Raw genomic sequence first — 22,591 nt, 5'->3', positions numbered from 1 at the left:
TTTCCTCCCTGGGTTCTTGTCTTCTTCTGGATTTTAGCCTCAGTATCTCTCAGTTCTTTATAACAATTATTTCTTTCTACATTCAGCCAGTTTGTTTCATTGTCCTCACTAGAACAGTTAGTCCAAGCTACCTAGCTGGCTATTATCAGAGAGATGTGTGCTCTTCTTGCCCCCAGTCCCTCTTCCTCCCAGTGTTTCCTTCAGTGCCAAGGTGCCACTCTGATTGTGTCATTCCCTTGCACAAATCCTTCAAAAGATTACTGTTGACTCTAAAATAAAATACAATTTTTTATTTTGGAAAATTAGGACCCAGATACTTTCTCTTGCCTCATTCATTACACAAGAATTTATTGTGCACTGAGTGTGTGTTGCTTACAAAGTCAAGTTCTACCTAATCTCTCACCTCTTACCTATTTCACCTGTTTTCTTACCTCCAAACTTACTCTACCCTCCAGCCAAACTGGAATATTCACTGTCGTGGGCAGAGCTGGGTCAGAACACAGATGGGCTAACTTCCAGATGAGTGTTCTTTGCCCTACACCATTATCCTATATTCAGGCTTAAGCTTATTCAATCTAGATCTTTATGGATATTATAATAAATTAACTAGACAAACACTTAATAAGTACAAATTATAATGACATTTTTGTATTTCTTGTTGCATTTTGCCTATCCTTTTCTTGTGAGTCAGAAATTTCAATGAAGCATTACCTCTAGGGAGACCCAAAGTAGGGGAGGGCCTTCTGGGATGTAAGTTCTGAAAGAGAATTCATCGTTGCCATCAACTTTTTGTCGATCTTCATAGTCACAAGGGTATCTAAGAACAAAATTTCAGGCTTCAGGCTTCAGGCTTGTTTCCTCTGAGAAGTGAGGGACCAGGTGGAATTTGATTCCTCGGTGCTGGGAACATCCCACATTCAAACAAATCTACTCCCACCTGCTGGTGGTTGCTTGAACTTCCAGTCAAAGCTGACTTAGACTGAAAATGCACTCTTCTCGAAGTAAGCAAACCTGGAAATACGGATTTTAGTTTTGGCCTCCGCTACTGTGTGACATTGGGCCAATCCCTTTTTCTTCTCTGGGCTTCAGTTTCCCTACATTACAACCAAGGTGGTTGGACAAAATGCCCCGGAATGGCCCTTACATTTTTGGCAAACAAGGATTTTCTCTACAACGACATCTGTGTGACCAGAGGTCATGGGGCAGGACTGATAGCAGTAGGGGTGGGTTTAATCTGCTCTTATATGTGATCCTGACAAATGGGTCCCACCATCCTTTTTCTTACTGCAATGGACAGGGAAAGAGGGGAGATGGGAAAGAAAGGTGAAGGTAGGAAACTATGAGCGACATTTTTAATAAAAGCACGGTTCTAAAATGATTTTAAATGGGGAGTGGTGAAAGAGTTAAACCCTCAGCTGTGCAAAATCGCTTGGCCTACCAGGTTAAGTCATGCTTTGCTGGGCACAAGCAATCTCAACTCATTTCATCAAATACTGAGGGGGAAAAAACGGGGAGATGTTTTGTTTCTCAGTGAATGTTCAGTTAACCAAAAGTAAACCTGAAATCCATTTTGATTGCAACTCTTCTCAATGGTATGATGTGGGAGGTGGCATGCTGGTGAACATGGCAGCTCTATTTGTTGATTACCCATTTGACCTATGGGCTCTGGTGAGGTCACTTTCTAAGCTTTCTGAACTTGCTTTGTCATGGGCTAGGAAGGACATAGGAAATTGGGTGGAGGCATTTCTTATCCTCCACGATTTTTCTGTCCCAGAGGGGCAGTGTCTGAGGTAGTGGAAAGAATAAGAGCCCTCTAGTCAAGATGCCAGGCTTTTCCATATGATGGAGTCAGAATGCAGGAACATGAGCATACCCTGGTCTCCAGTGCCTAACTCCCTTGAACACCCCCAAACACTGACCTTGGCCTTCTTTTCCCCTTCTGGTGTCAGCCCTGAACCATCATTCTGCATCCCCTAGCTGATGAGACACGACCACATCTCAGAGAGACCCCAGTTGGTGAGCCCTTCCAGTTCCCTGAGTCGTTTTCCTGAGTACCCAAAGTTGGGGTGAAGAGCACTCTAGGAAATTTAAGTCTTAAGCAACTCTTGGGCTCCTGTAGCCCAGTGTCCGTTCTGATGGAGGAGCATTCCTATGTGGCCGGAGCCCTGTAACAAAACCCATTAGGATCCCCCTTGACCTCACTCAGAGGCAAGGCACGCGGGGTTACTGGAGGCTCAAGGGTACTGAGTGACCAGTCGTTGGGTACTTCCTGATCCCCCAAATTGTCCAAGTCTTTCAGAATGCAGATTCAGCTATGACAGTCAAATTACCATACTCCCTTCACGATAAAATACAACTCTCGCGCACAGGCTCTTTCTTCCAAGAAAAACACACATTTCACATTTTGCAGAGAAGAGAGAGGACCCAGTGCCCCTTGAGGCGGATTCCCCGCCCAACCCCCGAGGAGCCAGCCCTCCTCCCCCTCCCCCAGCCCGGCCCCGCCCTGTCTGTGTCTGGAGATGGCCGGGGAAAGACTGCAGAAGCCTGAAGGGGCGGGGGCCGGGAGGCGCGCAAACTGCGGGCGGAGGCAGGAGCGCGCGCCTTTTTGTGCGGCTCCTAGCACCTGTCCGATTGGCTGGGTCTGCGCCGCCGTCGGAGTGGGCGGAGCCAGCAGCGAGCTGGGATCTGCGCCCAGTCGCAGCCAGGAGTGGCAGCAGACGGAGCGCACCTCGCAGCTGCCGGGCGCGCCCTGGGGGGAGCTGCGTCCGGCAGAGCTGCTGGGTGGTTGCTTTTCCCGGGCTCTCACCTCCGGTATCCGGGCCTACCCCCGCAACCCCTACTTCCCTTGCCCTCGCTGCTCTCTCCTTAGAGGCGACTCTGGGGAAGGGCCAGCAATCCCGCCTTCCCCGGCCCCAGTAGTGATCCACTCCCCACCCCACCTCTGTCGCTTTTCGAGGCCCCATCTCCCGCGCCTTTAGGCGCCCAGAACGCCCCAGCCATGGGCATCCGAGGCATGCTGCGAGCCGCAGCGATCCTGCTGCTCATCAGGACCTGGCTCGCGGAGGGCAACTACCCCAGTCCCATCCCGAAATTCCACTTCGAGTTCTCCTCCGCTGTGCCCGAAGTCGTCCTGAACCTCTTCAACTGGTAAGCGGGAACCGCCAGGCTAGGCATGGCGGGGACGGGAATGGAGACGGGCAGATGACCTCTGGCCTCTTGGACGGAGCGGGCTGAGGGGGACTTGGACCCGGGCTCGCTGAGCCCTGGCGCCCGGGCCCTGCCTATTGGCCCCTAGAAGGGGTGAGGTGGGAGTGGGGTGTTGAAATGGAGCCCTGTGCTTCCGCCCACCTGTTACTGCGGAACTTGACTGAGCCCTGCGTGTGCCCAAACCGCAGCCCGAGGGGTGGGGGCGGGAGTTGCCCTCGTCCCAGGATCTGTCCATCCATCCCCAAGGATTTAAGGTTCCCGGCAGCTTTCCCCAGCTTTGGCACCTGTGGGATTGGGGAGAAGGGTACAGGATGATGGGCAATTCACAAAACATAGACAGGAGAGACACCTGTTTGAGTCTACATTTTAGTCCATTCCCTGAGGCGCGCGCGCGTGCATGCATGTGTTGAGCGGGTGAGGGACTCTTTCCAATGCGGCAGATAGAAATGATTAACTCAAACCCATCGGAGCCCAGACAGTGCGATCGTGTCTGAATAACCACGAATCGTGTGGTCTGGGATGGGTATGCTTTTGTACTTAGTCGTGTGAAAATATTTGAAGATTCCGGTTTTTTTCTCATTTTGATTTCAAGTTTGTTTGGGTGTGCGAATATCTGAAGCCTTTACATGTAAATCACACAGAAATGTGTATTTGGGGTGGCCACAGATCCTGAGCTTTGGCACATGGGTAATGTGTGCTTGGAAACAGGTGGGAATGCATTGCTTTAATTTGGGAATAATTCATGTACACATTTTGGAATGTTGCAAAATGAAATTTTTGATTAAAGATGATTAGGAGTAATTTTTAACAATGTTTAAATGGCAAGCCAGAAATTAACATGTACTCATAAAAGGCGGGGGGGGGGGGGGTGTTAGTTTGGCAAGGTTCCAGCAAACAGCCCTGCAGTGCCCTCAACCCAACATACCATACTGCGCCAGTGAACATGCACACATGCGCGCGCGCACACGCACACACACACACACACACACATTTGCAGGGGCTGACGTTCCCTGGGCAATGCGTCAAAGATTCGAAGAGTCACAGTGATGCCGGGGCCTGTTCTGATTCACAAGCCCTGTTGGGGAAGGAGCCCTGTTGAAGGTCTAGGTGAATTGGGTGAGCATATCAGAGATCTCTGGAAAGGTCAGCTCTCCACAGAGCTGGGGTGGGTCCACTTACCTATGCTCACCCAAGACACCTCCAGGGTGGAAGCACATGCTTAGCAAGAGAGATACCTGCTCCCAGAATAGATGTCTTTCCGAGGAGAGCTCTGAGCCCCAAGAATCTGAAATGGTTTGGTTGGATGAGGGTCATAAATCTCAGCTACACCAGCAAGGCTCTCTCTGTGTGTCTTATGCCATATGCCAAGTCTGGAAAACAGAGGCATACAGAAACAAGGTTGACATAAAAGTGACTAAAAAAATGCCCAGCCCTAGCCCAGGTAAGGGAAAATGTGACTTTGAGCTCATCTTATGAGGGCACTGAGAGTGAAAGATGACTTTTCCTGGGGCAAGCAGGTGCCCCTGGAGGGAGGACCCCCACCAACCTAGAAAACAGCGCCCAGGCTGATTGCAAGATGGGGCTCTTGAGGGGGCTGAGGTAATGCATTTTTCTGAGGGCTTTCATCTGCCCACTCTTCTTCGTCTCCCCTTCTCCTACCGCCTCCTCTCTTCAACCCCCACAAGTCCTGCCTGGTAACAGGGATCCAGTCTCTGAGCCCCACCCTCTGGATTAAAGCTGGGAAGATAGGGGGGAAGAGGAGTCTGCGTCACCACTGCGCTTCTGGCTGACTCACCATGGGGAGGGAGGGGAGCAGGGAGAGAGAGTGTGTACACATATGACTGGACATGTCTGCGTATGTGCTGGAGAAGAGAAGGCCCTAGCAAGGCAACCACTGGCAAGTCGGCCCCAAATCGACCAGCATTTACTTATGACTTCTCTGTTTCAGCAAAGATTGTGCAAATGAAGCTGTGGTTCAACAGATTTTGGACAGGGTGCTGTCAAGATACGATGTCCGCCTGAGACCGAATTTTGGAGGTAAGCCATATCCAGACATAAGAGAACTTGGGTTAGGTGTCCTAAAGCTGAGACACAGCAAGCCAGCCCTGCCCTGTAAGCTGACCAGTGGTACCCTGTGGGCTCTACACCTGTGCCTCTCCAGACCCCACCTTCCTGACTCTGCAGAGACCAGCAAGGAAGCACCCCCAGGCCTTCTGCACCCTGTAATATCTCTCACTTCTCTGCCTTCAGATACATGAGGGCCTTCTACCTCCTCCACACTCCCCTTACAATGGTGTGGCTGACAAAGAGCTAAGTACAGAAATGGGTGTACAGGATGCAGCGTGCCGTGTTTCTCAGGCTAGAGTTTTCTGCTCCAGCTCCTGGGAGGACATATGTTCTTCTACTTGAGCACATTCTTCACACCCTGGGCACTTGTCCCATTCAGCCAGTTCAAAACTGAGAGCATGGTCTTTTCTGTCTAGTGTACTTAACTCACCCAGGCACTGGACACTTCCACCTCAGCTCCCTCATTCCCAGTCTATTCAATACACCGCAGTCAGTGTGGTCGTTATAAACCCAGATAGATCACCTCAGGAACTTTTAATGGTTTTATCTAACTACCAAATAAAATCCAAACTCCTCAGCCTACTACTCAGATCTCTGGTGCTGAAATTAAAAGTGACAAAGAAACTGACACACAACCCCCCAGGAAAATCATACATCAGTTCCTCCCCCATTTTCGTAATTAGCCTCCCATTTAAAAAGGGCGACTAGCTTGGACCACACAACTTTAAGCGACAGGCAACCTACCCTGACCCCGCATAGCAAAGGCAGCATTCCGTAGCCCAGGGGACACCTAGAAAACCTAGATCAAGGACAAACAAAAGAAACGGTACATTAAAAAGAGGTTAGTTACATTCCAGCTCAAAGGAAGCTCCCACTCTAAAGGGTTAATGAAAGCTAATGATCTGCATTTATGCATATGAATAGAGGTCTTCCAAATACACTCTGTCTCCACCCTAAGAAAACACAGCTGAGAGGATTCGGCCCTTGGGTAGACCAGTTTGGCCTGGGGAGCGCCACCGGGAAAACCAAGGTGGTAGCCCTGGGCCCTCAGCTTTGGAGGTGGGACCCTGAACTGGTGCTTCCCCCTTTGCTCCCTTGCTCCCTCCAGAGTCTGAGAGCAGAAGGCACAGCCCGAGGGATTAAAGCTGAGAGCATACTGGGAAGCTAGGATAGAAGGGCCAGAAGGCAGGCTCTTTCATTGCAAAAACAGCAGCGTGTCTTCTGGGTGGGTCCCGGAGGGATAAAGGTCTGGCCATATGGGAATCCAGGTGTTAGAGTACAGGCAGCACGTCCTTGTATGGCAGCGACTTTGGGATCTTTTGGATTAGTTGCACCAAGCACCAATGGGTGACATGGGAATAGCTACTTCGTTTTTTTGTCTTGCCTTCTCACGTTTCTCAGCAGAGGCTGACCAACAACCATTTGAGTACACCAACCACATTCTCCCCACTGTTTCAGGGCCAGGTTGCCATCTCTGCAGGCATCCAGGGCCAGGGGGAGGGAACAGGGGCAAGAATCAATCTCTGGGGAGGGTTACCCTAAGCTTTGTGGATGTGCACACCTGCAGCGTGTGAGAAAAACTGGATCCCTGGCTTGATTTAGCCAAACAGATGAAGGTAGGAGGGCAAGGACAACTCAGGACCTTCTAGCATTTAAACAGAAGGGGGCACCACAGGCTTTAGGTCTGAGGCTGTTGCATGGTGGGTGTGGGAGGAGAGACCAGTTGATGGGATAGCTGGGCCAAGGCAGTCAGCGTTTGGGGACTCCAGGGCTCCCCCACTAGACACAGAGTCAAATTCCCCTGTGTCAGAGGTGGAGTAGAGTTTTAGGGCATACCTCCCCTCACTTCCACACATATACCCCACATGCAGAGGCCTCACTTAACTGTGGTCCAGTTCAAACAACAGCCTTATTCCTTCCTGGCATATGGAGGACAATGAGAAGAGGAGGAGGATGAAAAGGAGGAGGAGGATCCAGAGAAGATTAACAAAGCCAATTCCTTCTGGGCAAGAGAACTGGGACTGTGCATTGTGGCAAAAGACCGCCCTTGAGGGCTTCACCTAGCTTAGCACCTGGCATGATTTAGGCACCCCATGTTGTGAAGGAGTGAAGGAGATATTTTCATCATTCCTTCATTCATCTGCTAGGTAGGAAGAGGAGTTGAGGCAGCAAAGGTTCCAGGAGAAAGGGAGGTGATTACTCCCACCACTTTTCCTGCCTTCCTGAGGGGGCAGGGTGGGACAGTGATGTACTGGGGCCACCATCCTAGACATGGTATTTGGACTCCTTATCAGGACGTTTCTCATCCCCCACCCCCACCCCCACCTCTTTATCCGTTTAAGGATATGACATTTCTCATGCCCCCCACCCCCATTATCCATTTAAGGATATGGGATTCCTCATCTAAATTCTCATCCTGACCACTACTAGCACAAAAGGTTCCCCTTTAAGGGGATAACTTAGAAGAATGTCCCCTTCCTCTGAGCTGCATCCCTGTGCTAGGACTCATGGCTTGGTGAGGGGAATGTGAACTGCATTTCAGCTCCCGCTTTCCTTTCAACTAGGAGTCCTAGTTGAACTAGGTTTCTGGCCTAGCCCTTCGGGGTTGTCAGCATTCCACCATAAGGAAAGGAGTTGCCTGAATCATGCGGAATGGTCTAGAGAAGTCTAACACTGAGGTGTAGCTGGCTGCCTGGCCCCTCTGGAGCTTGTTGCCTGCTTAACACAGCTTCCCTTCTCTAAAGGCACGTGGGGAGCCCAAAAGGCAGTCATCAAGAACTGTGTTTCTCGGAACTCCTGTCACCACATAACACTTTTCTGGGGCTTGTTCACAACAGGCCTGGATGCTGGAGTCTGGGCTGTACCCTAACACAGAGGCTCATTTATTTCACGGCTGCCATTCAGATGCTTATTCCCAATAGAGCTTTCCTTTGTGAAGCTTTGGGTTTGGAATAACACATTTCTCTCTTTGCAGCTCAGCTTCTGGGCAATCAGCCTGCAGTAAAACCAGCAGGCTGAATTGCAAGCATCATGCATGTTTCCCTAGCAGCAGTGTGATGTAATACATGGAGACTTAAGGGCTTTGCTGTGGGACTGGCTGTAGAAAGCTTTGAGCTGAGAAGCGAACAATAAAAATGCATTTGCCCACAGTGCCTTACAGTTTACTACATATTTTCACATCCATGAACACATGTGAGTCCTGCAAGTGGACAGTGCTAACACCGGGGTGTGAAAAAAGCTAGGAGGCAGAAGTACACTAACACAGACATTCACACACTGTCACACTCACACATTAACACACACAATTACCCTCTCCTGTGCACTCACCCATTCATGTGAACACGCTCACAAATTCATTCTCACACATAGACACACCCACTGAGCATGATCACACGTTCCCTTTTACTCACATATTAGCATGCTCACATACACCAAACACACAAGCCCACATACACACATGATCATATGCATGCATTCACTCAAACTCAGACATGCTCACAAACACATGCACATTTATTCACATTAACACACTTACATGCACACACATTCACTCACATAAACATGCTCACACATCCAAACACCTTCACGAATTTATTCACACACTTTAACATGCTCACACACACACTCACACATTTACTACACACATTATATACAATACCACACTCAAATTCACTCACACATTAACACATACACACAAACATGCTCCCACATCTACATACACATATGAATATACTCACATTCACCCACACACAAATATGCCCACTCACAAATTCACTCAAAAACACGACACATACAAACATCCTCACATGCAAACACATGCTCACACATACACACATAAACATAATCACACCTTCATTCATGCAAGAGCATGCCCACATACATGAAAGCACTCGCATATTCACTCACACACGTGAACGTGTTCACAATATACTCACAGATTCACTCACCTGAAAATACGCACATCTGTATTGATAGGTGCATGGACATTAACATGCTTACACACACACTCTTGCATTCACCCACACATGAGCATTCTCACATACACGAACATGCTAATATAGTCTTCCATATACGTGACTATGCCAGTACAGGTGGACACATCACTCAATACACAAACATTCTCATGTACACTTATGTCAACACACTAGTTCACAAACATGAACATGTGCATGCGTTCACTCACACATGGACATACTCACAAATACACAAACACATGAACAGGCTCACATATCCTAATACATGCACACACTCACACATTCACTCACACTTCCACACAAACACATACTTATGGACATGCTCATAGGTTCAGTCCCACAAAACCACCCTCACATATTCACACACAGACATCCTCACATAAACTCATATGTATATGTTCACACATTCACTCTCACACACAGACAAGCTCACAGACACGCATGGTCATACCCTCACTTGCACATGAACACAATCATACACTCCCACACGACAACACACCTACACATATTCACATGCTCACAGATTTACTTCCATACAACACACTCAAGAGCACAAACATGCTCACACATTCACTTACACACAAACATGCTTACACACACTGGCACATTCACCTGCACATGAACACACAAATTCACTCACATGCACGAACATACTGATATACACAGCTCACACAGTCACACACACGTACTCCCACAAACACGCTCACACATTCACTCACACACACAAACATGTGCACACACAACCATGAATCTTGGCCCCTGCTTTGGGGCTCATTGCTTTTCAGTTTTTATCAGGAAAACGTTTCGAAGGAGTGCTTCATCCCCTTACGTTCTCTTTCTTTTGCCCTGACCCCTTCCTTTGCACGTATCGTGGGCCAGGCCTCGCTCTAACCATGAGATCAGCGCTATCACTATCCCCATGTTACCCACGAGGAGACTAAGACTCAGCAGGGTCAGGCGACTTACTCAGGATCACACAACTAACAAGTGTCAAAGAAGGTTCAAACCCAGGCAGTCTGGCTCCCAAGTTTATGCTCTTAACCTTTATTCTACCTTTCATATAATTGCGTCTTTCTGTCTTCTAGGTGCCCCCGTGCCTGTGAGAATATCTATTTATGTCACCAGCATTGAACAGATCTCAGAAATGAATATGGTAAGTGTGTTAGTTCCAGCCATGGGGTTGGGAACAGAGGACATGGAACAAGGAGCAGGCTCATAATCCAAGTCCAGTTCTTCTGACCTGTGACAGAACTCACATAAAGGAACAAGGTTGGTTTGGGACACTGCAGCCACTCAGAATAAAAACTACATTAATTCAACCCCTCCACAACACCACATCCAGAAACTCGGTTCCAGATGGATTATAGACTTAAAAGTGAAAGGCTTATGAAGCTTTTAAGATAGTGTAGAACACTGGCTTTGTGTCTTGCAGTAGGATTTCTTTGAAAAGACACAGAAAACACAGACCACACAAAATAAATCTAGTAATTTCAACTACATTGAAATTCTGTGTAACCAAATTTATGGAACTCCTGTTTTACAAAACAAACAAAACCATTATAACAAGTGTGAAAGGATCAATCACAGTGGACTAAGATACATGCAGCATGAAGAACTGATATTCAAAATATGCATCATTTTGTGAATTAATGAGAATATTTTTAAACCAATAGAAAAATTATCAGAAAATGTGAACAAGCATATCACTTCTGTGAAGAAAATTAAACAGCAGGTAAATATATGAAACATATGAAAAGATGCTTAGCCTTGTTAGTCGTGCAAAATAAAACCACAGTGAGAACCCACTACATACCAGATTAGCAATAGTCAAAAGTTAGACAATACCAATGTTGATGAAGCAGAAGCATTGGGAACCCTCTGCAGCTTTCTGGCTCTTGGCTCTCGGCAGGGATGTAAAGTGGAACTTCTACTTCATCATTTTTATTTCATCACGCTTTTGGTATGCATATTCACATGATAATCTGTGTGGTACATTCATATATTATCCAGAAAATCAAGTGAACAAATTATAATTACACATGTCCACCTGAGTGAATCTCACAGATAATATTGAGTGAAAAAAGCAAATGATGAATACATACAGTATTATTTCATTCAGATAAAATTTTAAAAACAGGTCCAACTAAGCAATATGTTTTCCAGCAATACATAGACAATAAAACTCTAACACAAAGCAAGGGAATTATCATAAAATCTAGGATAATGGCTGCTGCTGGGGATGTGAGGGAAATATATTCTAGAAGAGATACATTGGGGTTTGAAAGTTATTGGTAATATTCTGTTTCTTAACCTGGATTTTAATTACACAAGATACATTTTATTATTTCTTTAAACATCTGTATGTTTCATGCACTTGTATATAGTTATGATATACTTCATACACTTGCATACACACGTGCATGCACACATACACACATACCCTACACACACCAAGGACGGAGCGCTGGACAACCAAACTTACAACTGGGGTTTACATTTATCTTCCCAGGACTACACGATCACGATGTTTTTTCATCAGACTTGGAAAGATTCACGCTTAGCATACTATGAGACCACCCTGAACTTGACCCTGGACTATCGGATGCATGAGAAGTTGTGGGTCCCTGACTGCTACTTTCTGAATAGCAAGGATGCTTTCGTGCATGATGTGACTGTGGAAAATCGCGTGTTTCAGCTTCACCCAGATGGAACGGTGCGGTATGGCATCCGGTGAGTCCCCTAGGGGTCTGGGGATGTCCCAGCAGACTTCCTTCTTCCTATGGAATGTTCTACAAACACACTCTAAGGGACACACAAAGGCACCCACTGCTTTCCAAACCCGTCTTGAACTTCCCCCTTCACTTGTTCGACCTAGTAGCCAAAGTGGAAATTTCAGTTTCGCATAGACACCCTTAGCTGTTCTGTCCCCACACCTTGGTTTCTGCTGTTCCTTCTGTCTGGATTGGTCAGTCCTTTCCCCCTTTCCATGAATTGAAACCTTGCCCACCCTGAAATCCCTAACTCAAATGCCCCCTTGGTCAAGAAGTCCTCCTTGATTCCCTCAACTAAAAGACTTCTTCCTCCACCTTAGTGTTGCATGCATTCTGTTCTTTATCTTTGTCTTTTCTCTCCTACGCAGTGAGGGAGGGAGAAGATGAATGCTGAAGTCCATGCAGTGAATGAGGGGGCCTGCTTTCTGCCATCAGTCATATTTGCATCATGCAGGGCCCCCAGGAGTGCGGAGGGGCAGAGTGTGTGTGGCATGGGTCTCTGGTCTATGGCTCTCCATACACACAGAACAATTGCAAGGTGAAACTCCTCACTAGTCTAGTTATAGCATAGGAGACAGTCACCAGGGTTCTCAAAGTGGCATCTCTTACAAACCGTCTCCAAAGACATATGCAAGAGATCAGTTTAGCTCAGAAAATGTGTCTGAGAAGTAGCTACCAAGGTTCGGCTCTTACGGTTTTTACAGATCTAATCTGGGTTTCTCTTTCTCTGTGGAGCTCTTGCTCCATTCTTTTCTTTTTCCATCCACTTTCCCACAGACCCAGGCTCTGGAATCAGAAAATAACAAGACTCACAGGGAACAGGTCACTGGTCACACTTGTTCTACTTAAAGGAAGAATGAGCTGAATAATGCTACATGGAGGATTCATAGAAGGGAGAAAAACACACATGCACTCACACGTGCACGCATACACCATATCCAGTGTACAAAATGGAAATTATTTCAAGGAAGCAATTGAAAGGGACTCAGCTGGGGTTAGCAGATGAGAAGGGCAGAATAAGGGTTGGGGCAGAACCTCCCAGCTGAGGCTGTAGAGAGCTTGTGTTTTATCTTCTCTCCCACTGGACACTTCTACTTTCTCAGAACCTCTGAGACCCCCTCAGGTTCTTCTTCTTCTTCTTCTTCTTCTTTTTTTGAGATGGAGTCTTGCTCTGTTGCCCAGGCTGGAGTGCAGTGGCATGATGTCGGCTCACTGCAACATCCGCCTCCTGGGTTCAAGCAATTCTCTTGCTTCAGCCTCCCCAGTAGCTGAGAATACAGGTGACTGCCACCACACCCGGCTATTTTTTTGTATTTTTAGTAGAGACGGGGCTTCACTGTGTTAGCCAGGATGGTCTCCATCTCCTGACCTGATCTGCCTGCCTTGGCCTCCCAAAGTGCTGGGGTTACAGGCGTGAGCCACTGCGCCTGGCCAGATTCTTCTTATGGATGCTCCCACCACGTTGCAACTTAAAGCTCCTGCCCACTTCATGTACTGTCAACAGTGCCATGGCCCACCACAGATATGTTTATCCCTTCTGTCCATTTCATACCTGCTGACATTTTGCTAGTCCCCAATACCCACATAGGCCTGCACCTCTGGCTTGTGTACAGATGTGGCCAGAGGCAGGCCTGGATTGAGGCTCCCAAATGTACATGCACACTTGAGACCAGCACTTCACATTGCATCTGGAGTCTCAGCTGATTTGGTGTAGCACAGTTTTCTCTTGCTAACCTCACTCCTTCTGTAGGAAGCACCCCCTTCCGTCTCTGCATTCAGTTTCCTCCAGGGCCCTTCCCATCTGACACCCTGCAGTTTTCTGACGTGCCAGCCATACATGTGTTCTCTGTTTATGTGCTGCCAGGTCTCTTGGTTACTTCGTCACATACAAATTTCCTCTGTCCTTTCTACACATGGGTCAGTCCTCAGGGTAACTCTTCCCTCCCCACCCCTGCAGTTTCCTCAGCAATGGTTGTTTGCCTAGGCTTGACTCACTTTCTCCTTCCTTTTTGTTTTCCTTTGCAGACTCACCACTACAGCAGCCTGTTCCCTGGATCTGCATAAATTCCCTATGGACAAGCAGGCCTGCAACCTGGTGGTGGAGAGCTGTACGTATGTCTCCTATGGCCCCCTCTTCCCTACTTGGGGCTGTGGTGATCAGGGAAGCAGAGGCTAAATTGACAGTAAAAGGAACAGTGTATCTCCTGTGCTCCCTCCCTCCCTCCATTCTCTCTCCCAAAATAAATAGATGATAGAGGATAGATAGATGATAGAAATAAGAGAGAAAGATGGTAGAGAGATAGATAGGTGATAGATGATTTATTGATGGATAGATGTATAAATATGGCATCTGGGACTAGGTGGTCTTTAGAGCATAAACGGTCCTCTGGGAAAATGTCACCTTCCTATTGGGAAAGTGTGTGCAAGTTAGTGGGTAGGAGCTTGTAGCATGTCTTTTTTCTTTCTTTCTAAGAATCTGAGACTACCTCTGTTTCTCTCCTTCCCAGATGGTTACACAATTGAAGACATCATATTATTCTGGGATGACAATGAGAACGCCATCCACATGACTGAGGAGCTGCATATCCCTCAGTTCACTTTCCTGGGGAGGACGATTACTAGCAAGGAGGTGTATTTCTACACAGGTGGGTCTGACCCATTCCTTCTCTCCTGTCTCATGTCTCCTCCATAAACTCCTAGTGGCCTCTGATTTTGGCTCCTAATCTCTGATGCCTCCTTTTCCATTTCCTACTGCTTCCAGGCCCCCTTAATAAAGCCCCAATGGCTCATCCACTGCCAATGAGGAATGGCTGTGGAAGCACTTAGCCAGGCTCACAACACTCCGCAGGTGTAAAAGATTCATGCTCCTCTCAGGGCTGGTCTTTCACCCTCCATCTGCTTGCACTTTGGGAACATCTCTTGCCTCACCCATTCCAAAACTTCACCTAACATGGAGCAAGCGAGAAAGGAAGGTGGAGAGAGCAGATTTGCTATGCTCATGCGCCTACTGAGATATGCCATTGTCACTGACCTGCTGGTGCAACAAACAGAACCAGATCCGCGGTCTGCCCAAGCTGGATGCCTCTGGATGGAGTATTACAAGCTGAACTGCCCATTGCTCTCCCCTCCTCCCCTCCTTCTCCATCCTGTACGTCTCCACCCTGCAAATGCCCCTCAGCCCTGCTACCCTAATTCCAGCGTGTCTCCTTGCCAGGTTCCTACATACGCCTGATACTGAAGTTCCAGGTTCAGAGGGAAGTTAACAGCTACCTTGTGCAAGTCTACTGGCCTACTGTCCTCACCACTATTACCTCTTGGATATCATTTTGGATGAACTATGATTCCTCTGCAGCCAGGGTGACAATTGGTAGGTTCTGTCTCTGTCCCTGGACGGAATTTGCGTCATTTGGCTCAGGAAAAAAGTTGAGAGTAAGGAAAAAGTACCTGGAACAGTGTGTGACTACACAGGCAAGGAAATAAGGATTTTTCCAATAGACATTTGTACCTACGTACAGGTGCACAGCCAATCCCCAATAGAGAGACCAACATTAGAGACAGATGTGAAAAAAAAATCAAGGTTGCAATCTTGGCCTGTTGAGCCCCGAGTACCAGAATTCATTATTTCTTGAATCCATAAGTAAATGGACAAGTCATAAGTTTAGATCATAGGGGCCATTAAAAGCGGGCTAAATCACAGGATGTCTGAAAGAGGAGCTGAGGAGATGAGGAGAGCAGCAGAAAGACAGCCTGGTCAGGATTAGGAAGACCTTGTACTTTATGTCTAAGCATGGGGAGTCATGAAAAATTTTTGAGCAGTACCAAGAAGAGACCTAAGAGATCAACTCCCTGGTTTGTCTGGCCCCACCTAGCAGAATGTCAGTGTGTCCCAGATCCAGGTCTGGTTTCTCCTTCACCATCTGTGGGCAGACTCCTCAGCCTCCCTCTTTAGGAGTACATTCTGGACTAAAGCTTTGCATTTGTGTGATAGTTTAGGGCTCAGAAAACCTTCCCAATAACTAAAGAAAGGCAAAAGGGAAAGCAGCCATCATAGGACAAGGTGGGGCTGAAGATGTCAATTGCTATGAAGCCATGGCTGGAGGTTTGAGACTTGACCCTAAGAGCAATAGGAAGTCACTGAACCATTGAAGCATAGGCTGAGTTTAAAGATGGGGGAAAAGGAATAAAGAGAGAGCTGAAGGCCTTTGCTGTGGGCCCTCCTCATCCCAAATACGATGTTTGGCTGTGGGCCCAATAGGTTGCCAAGAATGTTAGCCATCAGAGGAGACTAAGCCTGTACTGTGTTGCTTACAGGCCTAACTTCAATGCTCATCCTGACCACCATCGACTCACATCTGCGGGATAAGCTCCCCAACATTTCCTGTATCAAGGCCATTGATATCTATATCCTCGTGTGCTTGTTCTTTGTGTTCCTGTCCTTGCTGGAGTATGTCTACATCAACTATCTTTTCTACAGTCGAGGACCTCGGCGCCAGCCTAGGCGACGCAGGAGACCCCGAAGAGTCATTGCCCGCTACCGCTACCAGCAAGTGGTGGTGGGAAATGTGCAGGTTTGACTTTTTGACTGACAATCAGCTTTCCCTGAGCACCTCTTGAGCCCAGGCTTAGCGCTTTTGACCCTTTTGCATTTCTTAGCTTTTTAAATATGCACACACACACATGGGCACACATGCAAAACACACACACACACACAGAGCACACACAACATATAAAAAGTAGTACTATTTCCCATCACTCCTTTATAGATGATCATTGTCCAAGGTCACAAGGCAAGTAAGTGGCAGAGCTAAATTTCTCCAGACCTTTGGTCTGAATTTGATCCACTTTGCATGCTTCCAGAGCAGGCAATGAAGCTGGAAGGGAAGATGGGCACAGGGAGGCTGAAAGGAAGACAGTCACCGGAGAGGCTGGCCTACCTACCCCTCCTTCCTTGGCACTTCAGACTCCCAAGGCAATGCTGAGGCTTTTGCTGTGGGCAGTATGTTAATGCCCAGCTACCTCCCTCCTTCGCAGAAAGCCCGGTCCTGCCTACCTGAGCAGGCATCCACCCACCACACAGCACTCCTGAGGGAGCAGCTGCCCCCAGCGAGACACTGGCTTGGCAGCCTCCATAGCCTTCCCTTGCATGCTAACAGCTGATTGGTTCTGTTCCTCACCCCTTGAACACCAGAGACCCCAAGAGGAGCTGGCTCTATCTGTCAAAGAGATCAGCAGTAACATTGCAAGTGCTGATGAGGGAAGTCCCTTCCCTCCTCCCTCCCCCCAGTGCATATCCATCTAGGCGATATGAAACTGATGAGCCTATCCATTATCTCCTCAAAGGATGGCCTGATTAACGTGGAAGACGGAGTCAGCTCTCTCCCCATCACCCCAGCGCAGGCCCCCCTGGCAAGCCTGGAAAGCCTCGGTTCTTTGACGTCCACCTCCGAGCAGGCCCAGCTGGCCACCTCGGAAAGCCTCAGCCCACTCACTTCTCTCTCAGGCCAGGCCCCCCTGGCCACTGGAGAAAGCCTGAGTGATCTCCCCTCCACCTCAGAGCAGGCCCGGCACAGCTATGGTGTTCGCTTTAATGGTTTCCAGGCTGATGACAGTATTATTCCTACCGAAATCCGCAACCGTGCCGAAGCCCATGGCCGTGGTGTTACCCATGACCATGAAGATTCCGATGAGAGCTTGAGCTCAGATGAGCACCATGGTCATGGCCCCAGTGGGAAGCCCATGCTTCACGATGGCAAGAAGGGTGTGCAAGAAGCAGGCTGGGACCTTGATGACAACAGTGTCAAGAGCGGCTGCCTTGCCGTTGAGGAGCAACTCAAGTGTGATACTAACAGTACCTGGGTCCTTAATGAGGATGAGCTCATGGCCCATGGCCATGAGAAGGACAATAGCTCAGAGTCTGAGGATAGTTGCCCCCCAAGCCCTGGGTGCTCCTTCACTGAAGGGTTCTCCTTTGATCTCTTTAACCCTGACTACGTCCCTAAGGTTGACAAGTGGTCCCGGTTCCTCTTCCCTCTGGCCTTTGGGTTATTCAACATTGTTTACTGGGTATACCATATGTATTAGTCCCCCAGTGCTCCAGAAGGGCAGGAGCACTGTGCTGTGCTCATTTCACAGTTTCTTTTGGGTTTTTCCCTCTTTCCTTTGTTCCTTTTATTTTGTGATTATTTGGGCAATCCAATGAGTTCATACTTCTCTTTATAAACATGAGGTGGGGAGTAATTGGAAAGAACATGTTCTAGCTGGAAGGGAAGGGATTGAGTAGGAGTTGGAGGTAAACAGCACATGGATTTCCTTTCCAGCTAGAAGACTCTCACCTTTTCAAAGACTTGTAACAAGAAATAAGCATAGAAAAGCCCCTGGAAGTGTTTAGAGGACAGAGAAGAGCCAGGTTGGGGAATGGGGCAAGGATCTGGGCCTTGCCCACAAACGTTTCTGGGGGCTTTTCTGTCCCCACTGAGGTGTCAACATTTCTTTTTCATTACATTTTTTCTTCTTTTTTTGTTTCCTCCTAGGGATTATGGATCTTGCTCACCCTCTGCTTAGGGCTTTATAAAAGAACGTCAAGCTGGGTTGGGCTGGGGTTCACAGCTAAAGGGCTAACCATGGCTTGGAAGTTCAGGGAACTGCCTGTAGGAAACTTAGGGAGCATTTGTAAGTGCCTTTCCCCTACTGTATTTGCTGCATTTGAGTGTGGTGTTTAGATGCAAGGGTGGGAGGGGAATGTGGGTGGGTGGGGCTGCAGAGTGAGACATCAGGATGAGAGAGCACATACCCAGCTTGTGGGGTTGGCAGAGGGTAGGGGATGATGTCAGGTTGGAAGTTACACAGTTGAGCTGGCCTCTTCGGAGGGATTGGAACTTGTCTTGCCTATATTTCTGCTTCAGAATGCTTGACAATAGAGATTCAATACATCTGTCTAAGTGAGGAGTTAGCTTTCTATCAGTTGCTGAGTTGATCACCAGTTACAGCACTTGGTGAATAAACACTAAGGTTAGGATAATTCACACTTGCTCTTTTACCATCTGATCTAGACTAGCAGATGACTATTGTAAATCTATATACTAATCCTTTCTATTTGTCTAGTGCACAGTAAGTGTCAACAAGCTCCCTGACCCATTACATCACTGAAGCCTCACAGGAGCCCTGTAAGCCAGGGAAGGCAAAGCACATTGTCCCCAGTGTTCCAAGGAAAATGAATGGAGCTTATGCCACATGCTTAAGGATGTGCAGCCAGTGAGTGGTAGATCCACCCCACTTGCTCTTTCTTGTCTTTTTTCTCCTGACTCTCAACTGAGGAATTCCCTTTTCTTCCCTCCCCAAGGAGGGTGCTCCAGAGAGCCCCCACCACATCCTACAGCACCTGGGGCATCTCTGCAGGAATAGGCTGGTGACAAGCCAATGAACGTGATGTGAGCAGGTGGAGAACACACTCTGCCCACTGAGCAAGGCCCCTAACGGAAGTAGGACTGGCCAGCATTCCAACTTGCCAAGCAGCTCCACCTCACTGATGGAGGTTGTGAGGGAGTGAACTTCGCTGAGCACTCAACATATGCCGCCTCTTCCTCCCTTTGCAGTCTCTCCCTCAGTCCCTTAGCCCTCTACCCACTCACCCTTTTAACTGTGCTTCTGTGTTTGTGTTTCTGTATATACCTGGGTGTATGCATATGCATCAGGGTGGGTGTGTATACATATACAACCATTTGAGAAGCTGTACAGTCCTGTGTCTAGTGGTGTAAATCTACATTGGTGTGTATAGAATTGTATCTACATGTGGATGCATGCCTGTGTGTGTACATCCCTGTAAAAGTGTGGCTTATGTATGTGTGTGTGTGCTTGTGTACACTGGGTCTATGCTGAGTGCATGTATATAAGGGCATGTCTGCATATCTATGTTTATCTGATTTGGATGGGTGTGAAAGGAAATACCCCTGAAAGCATATGTATTCCCTGTTGGTGACCCTTCTAGAATCACTAGAATTCCCTTGGCCTGCTCCCATACGGTGGAGGGGCCCTATTTGGCCGGGCTGCTTTACTGACTGTTTCTTTCCAACTTCCTGTTCCAGGGAGCAGCATCTCCCGGTTCCCTTCCACTCTTTGCCCTGTCCCTCCATCCATCTGTGCTGTCTCCTAGATAGAAGACTGAGGAAGTGAATGTAGTCCTAAGAAGTGGTAAGCTAGTGCCTTGAGGTAGGAAGTGGTCAATCCATGGAAGAAGCTGCAAGTACTGAGCATTTCACTTTGTCCTAGAAGAACATGTTTAGGGGTAACAGGCTGGGGAGTGAGGCTGAAAGAGGCATTGAGAATAGACACTTGCACAGTCACACACACATACACACACACAAATCTTGTATGACATTTGAAAACAAGAAAGTTACCACTGGAAGAGCTAAAATTGCCTCTTTATTTTTGGATACCCCATATAGAGATTCAGGTTGAGGGGAGAGCAGTGACCTCATGTCTGAAGCTCCCAACATGGCTATTAACAAGCTGGCTTCTTGGAGCCTAAGCCTTGGTTGGTTGACGTGGATTTGGGTCTCCAGGACCCTGGAGATGCTTTCATCCTTGTGGCAGCAAGCAGTTCATTTGGGATAAAGCCATAAAGGGAGATTGGAGCAGTGGGAAGAAAAGGAGGGTTTTAAGATTTGTCTGGAAGCAATGCACATGAAGGCTTCACAGCACAGAGGAAGGGCAGCGAGGCCAGTTGTAAATATCTCTATAGATCCGTAGAGCTAGATATAATATTATACCTTAAAAAGAATATCTTGCCCTAACGTGCTGCAATGAGAGCAGTTGAACTCTACTGCGACTCATACTCTGTAGGTTAAGTGTCAAAATGAGGTGGAGATTTGGCAGTGACACCCTTTCAGGAACATGAACCTTCTGAGTTTGCTATGGATTTGGTCATTTTAGCCTGCACATTGCCAGATCTCCCCTCGTTGAGTCTTGTATGTGGTCTGTCGTCTGCGTCATTTGAGTCCTCAGCTGTCCCCAACCCCTTCCCAGCCCCACCCCAGCCTGCAGTCACCCACCCCCCATCCAGCTGGCTGCCTCCATCCCCTCCCTCTCGTCACCTCACACCAAGTAACTCTGGAAATGCAGAATGCTTGGTAGTTTGGAGCTTGGGCAGCATCTGGGATGCAGCAACCCCTATTTTACTCTTCTACCCACCTTCCATTTCTTTCCTTCTCATCGACTCCCCGCCCCCGAGGATTCCTTCTTTGCCACTATCATGGGAAGGATACCCCTGTCTGTCTTCTGAAGTGTCATTTTGTTGTAGGGAATTTCCTACCAAGTTCTTGCCAGTTCCATCTGCCGCTGTTAGGTGCCTTTGCACAGGTCATGGATGATCTGGTGGGTCTTAATAGAGCTTGTCAAATGTATTCTTACAATTCATGTCATCTTGTTAATAGCAGGGCTGCAAAGTCTTTGCATATTTAGAGCTGAGCTTTGCTGAGACTATGGCCATTCCTAATGAGGTTTCCTCATTCCATATATATAATAGCTAACCCTTAAAGCTATTAACTAATGAATGCATTTATTAAACTATCCACTCGCATGGTACCCTGCTGTGGTGATGAGCAGTAACTTTCTAGCGATTCCATAGCCCAACATCAAAGGAAATCGTGACTCGTCCTACTAAAAGTGTAGTGTGTTTGTGTTTGTTGTGTAGTGTCCTGTGATCAATATAAAATCTATATTATCAGTGTTGGGTTTTCAGGGGAGGGTGTTAAAGTTTCTCTTTGATAAATTATGAAATAGCCCAGTTGTTCAGCGTCACTTCTATTGACTCAATTTGTGTGAGACTTTGCACTCATTATCTTGCCGGACGGACTGCATGCCCAGGATCAGTAATCATCAGCAGAGCTAAAGGTGCCCGAATTTAGCACAACTGGCTGTGGTGCCTGACATAGGGCAGTACTGGGGGATTCTTCAGAGGTCAGCCAAGTCAGTAACATTCTGTGAAGCAGATTAAATACAGTAAAATCAAACACATGCAGGTCTTCAGAAGTGATGCTGGGCCCAGGCAGTGAAAACCAAGAAAAGAGGAGAAGGACCAAGACCTGGGTGTTCTGGATGACCTGACCGAAAAAGGGGCACAAAGCAGCAGAGCTTCACGAGGTGACTAGGTGGCTTCTTTGTCCTCATTAAATGTACATCTTTGCATGAAAAAGACCTTGACTGGTCCGGACTTTAACAAAGTAAAATATGAAGAAACATAAAATTATGCTTCTGAAAAATATACTGAAATAAAATTTTGTAAATAGCTAAAAGAGAAAAATAAATATAATAGCAAGTACTCTACCAGGTCATTGTGTTTCTTCTCTGTTGGATTAGAAGATATTGCACAGGACAGCTGTCTGGGCCCAGGAAACCTCTGGCTTCCATCACTCACTTCCCATGGCCTTCCCACAGCTTTGCACATCGACTTCCTCATACCCCGGGACAGTGGAAACCATAGTTTTCAAGCTGAGGGGAATTAGCAACAACACAGTTTAAATTAGTTTTGATTTTTGCAGAAGCCATTCTTAATCTTTTAAAGCAAAACTTTTAAAA

At 47.5% G+C, this 22,591-nt stretch overlaps 1 protein-coding gene across 1 annotated transcript; it reads left to right on the top strand.

Moving 5' to 3' along the window:
• The first annotated feature begins 2,693 nt into the window (after positions 1 to 2,693).
• Positions 2,694 to 22,339, top strand: GABRQ (gamma-aminobutyric acid type A receptor subunit theta). The gene is made up of 9 exons (XM_007993010.3): positions 2,694 to 3,147; positions 5,156 to 5,244; positions 10,334 to 10,401; positions 11,758 to 11,978; positions 14,045 to 14,127; positions 14,527 to 14,664; positions 15,234 to 15,386; positions 16,331 to 16,587; positions 17,360 to 22,339. The coding sequence occupies exons 1-9, from the start codon at positions 2,999 to 3,001 to the stop codon at positions 18,098 to 18,100; spliced, it is 1,899 nt and encodes a 632-aa protein (XP_007991201.2). The 5' UTR covers positions 2,694 to 2,998; the 3' UTR covers positions 18,101 to 22,339.
• The last annotated feature ends 252 nt before the right edge of the window (positions 22,340 to 22,591 follow it).

The sequence above is a fragment of the Chlorocebus sabaeus genome, chromosome X, assembly GCF_047675955.1.
Source record: "Chlorocebus sabaeus isolate Y175 chromosome X, mChlSab1.0.hap1, whole genome shotgun sequence".
In the NCBI taxonomy this organism is placed as follows: Eukaryota; Metazoa; Chordata; class Mammalia; order Primates; family Cercopithecidae; genus Chlorocebus; species Chlorocebus sabaeus.
This window is presented reverse-complemented; position numbering and strand designations above follow the sequence as displayed.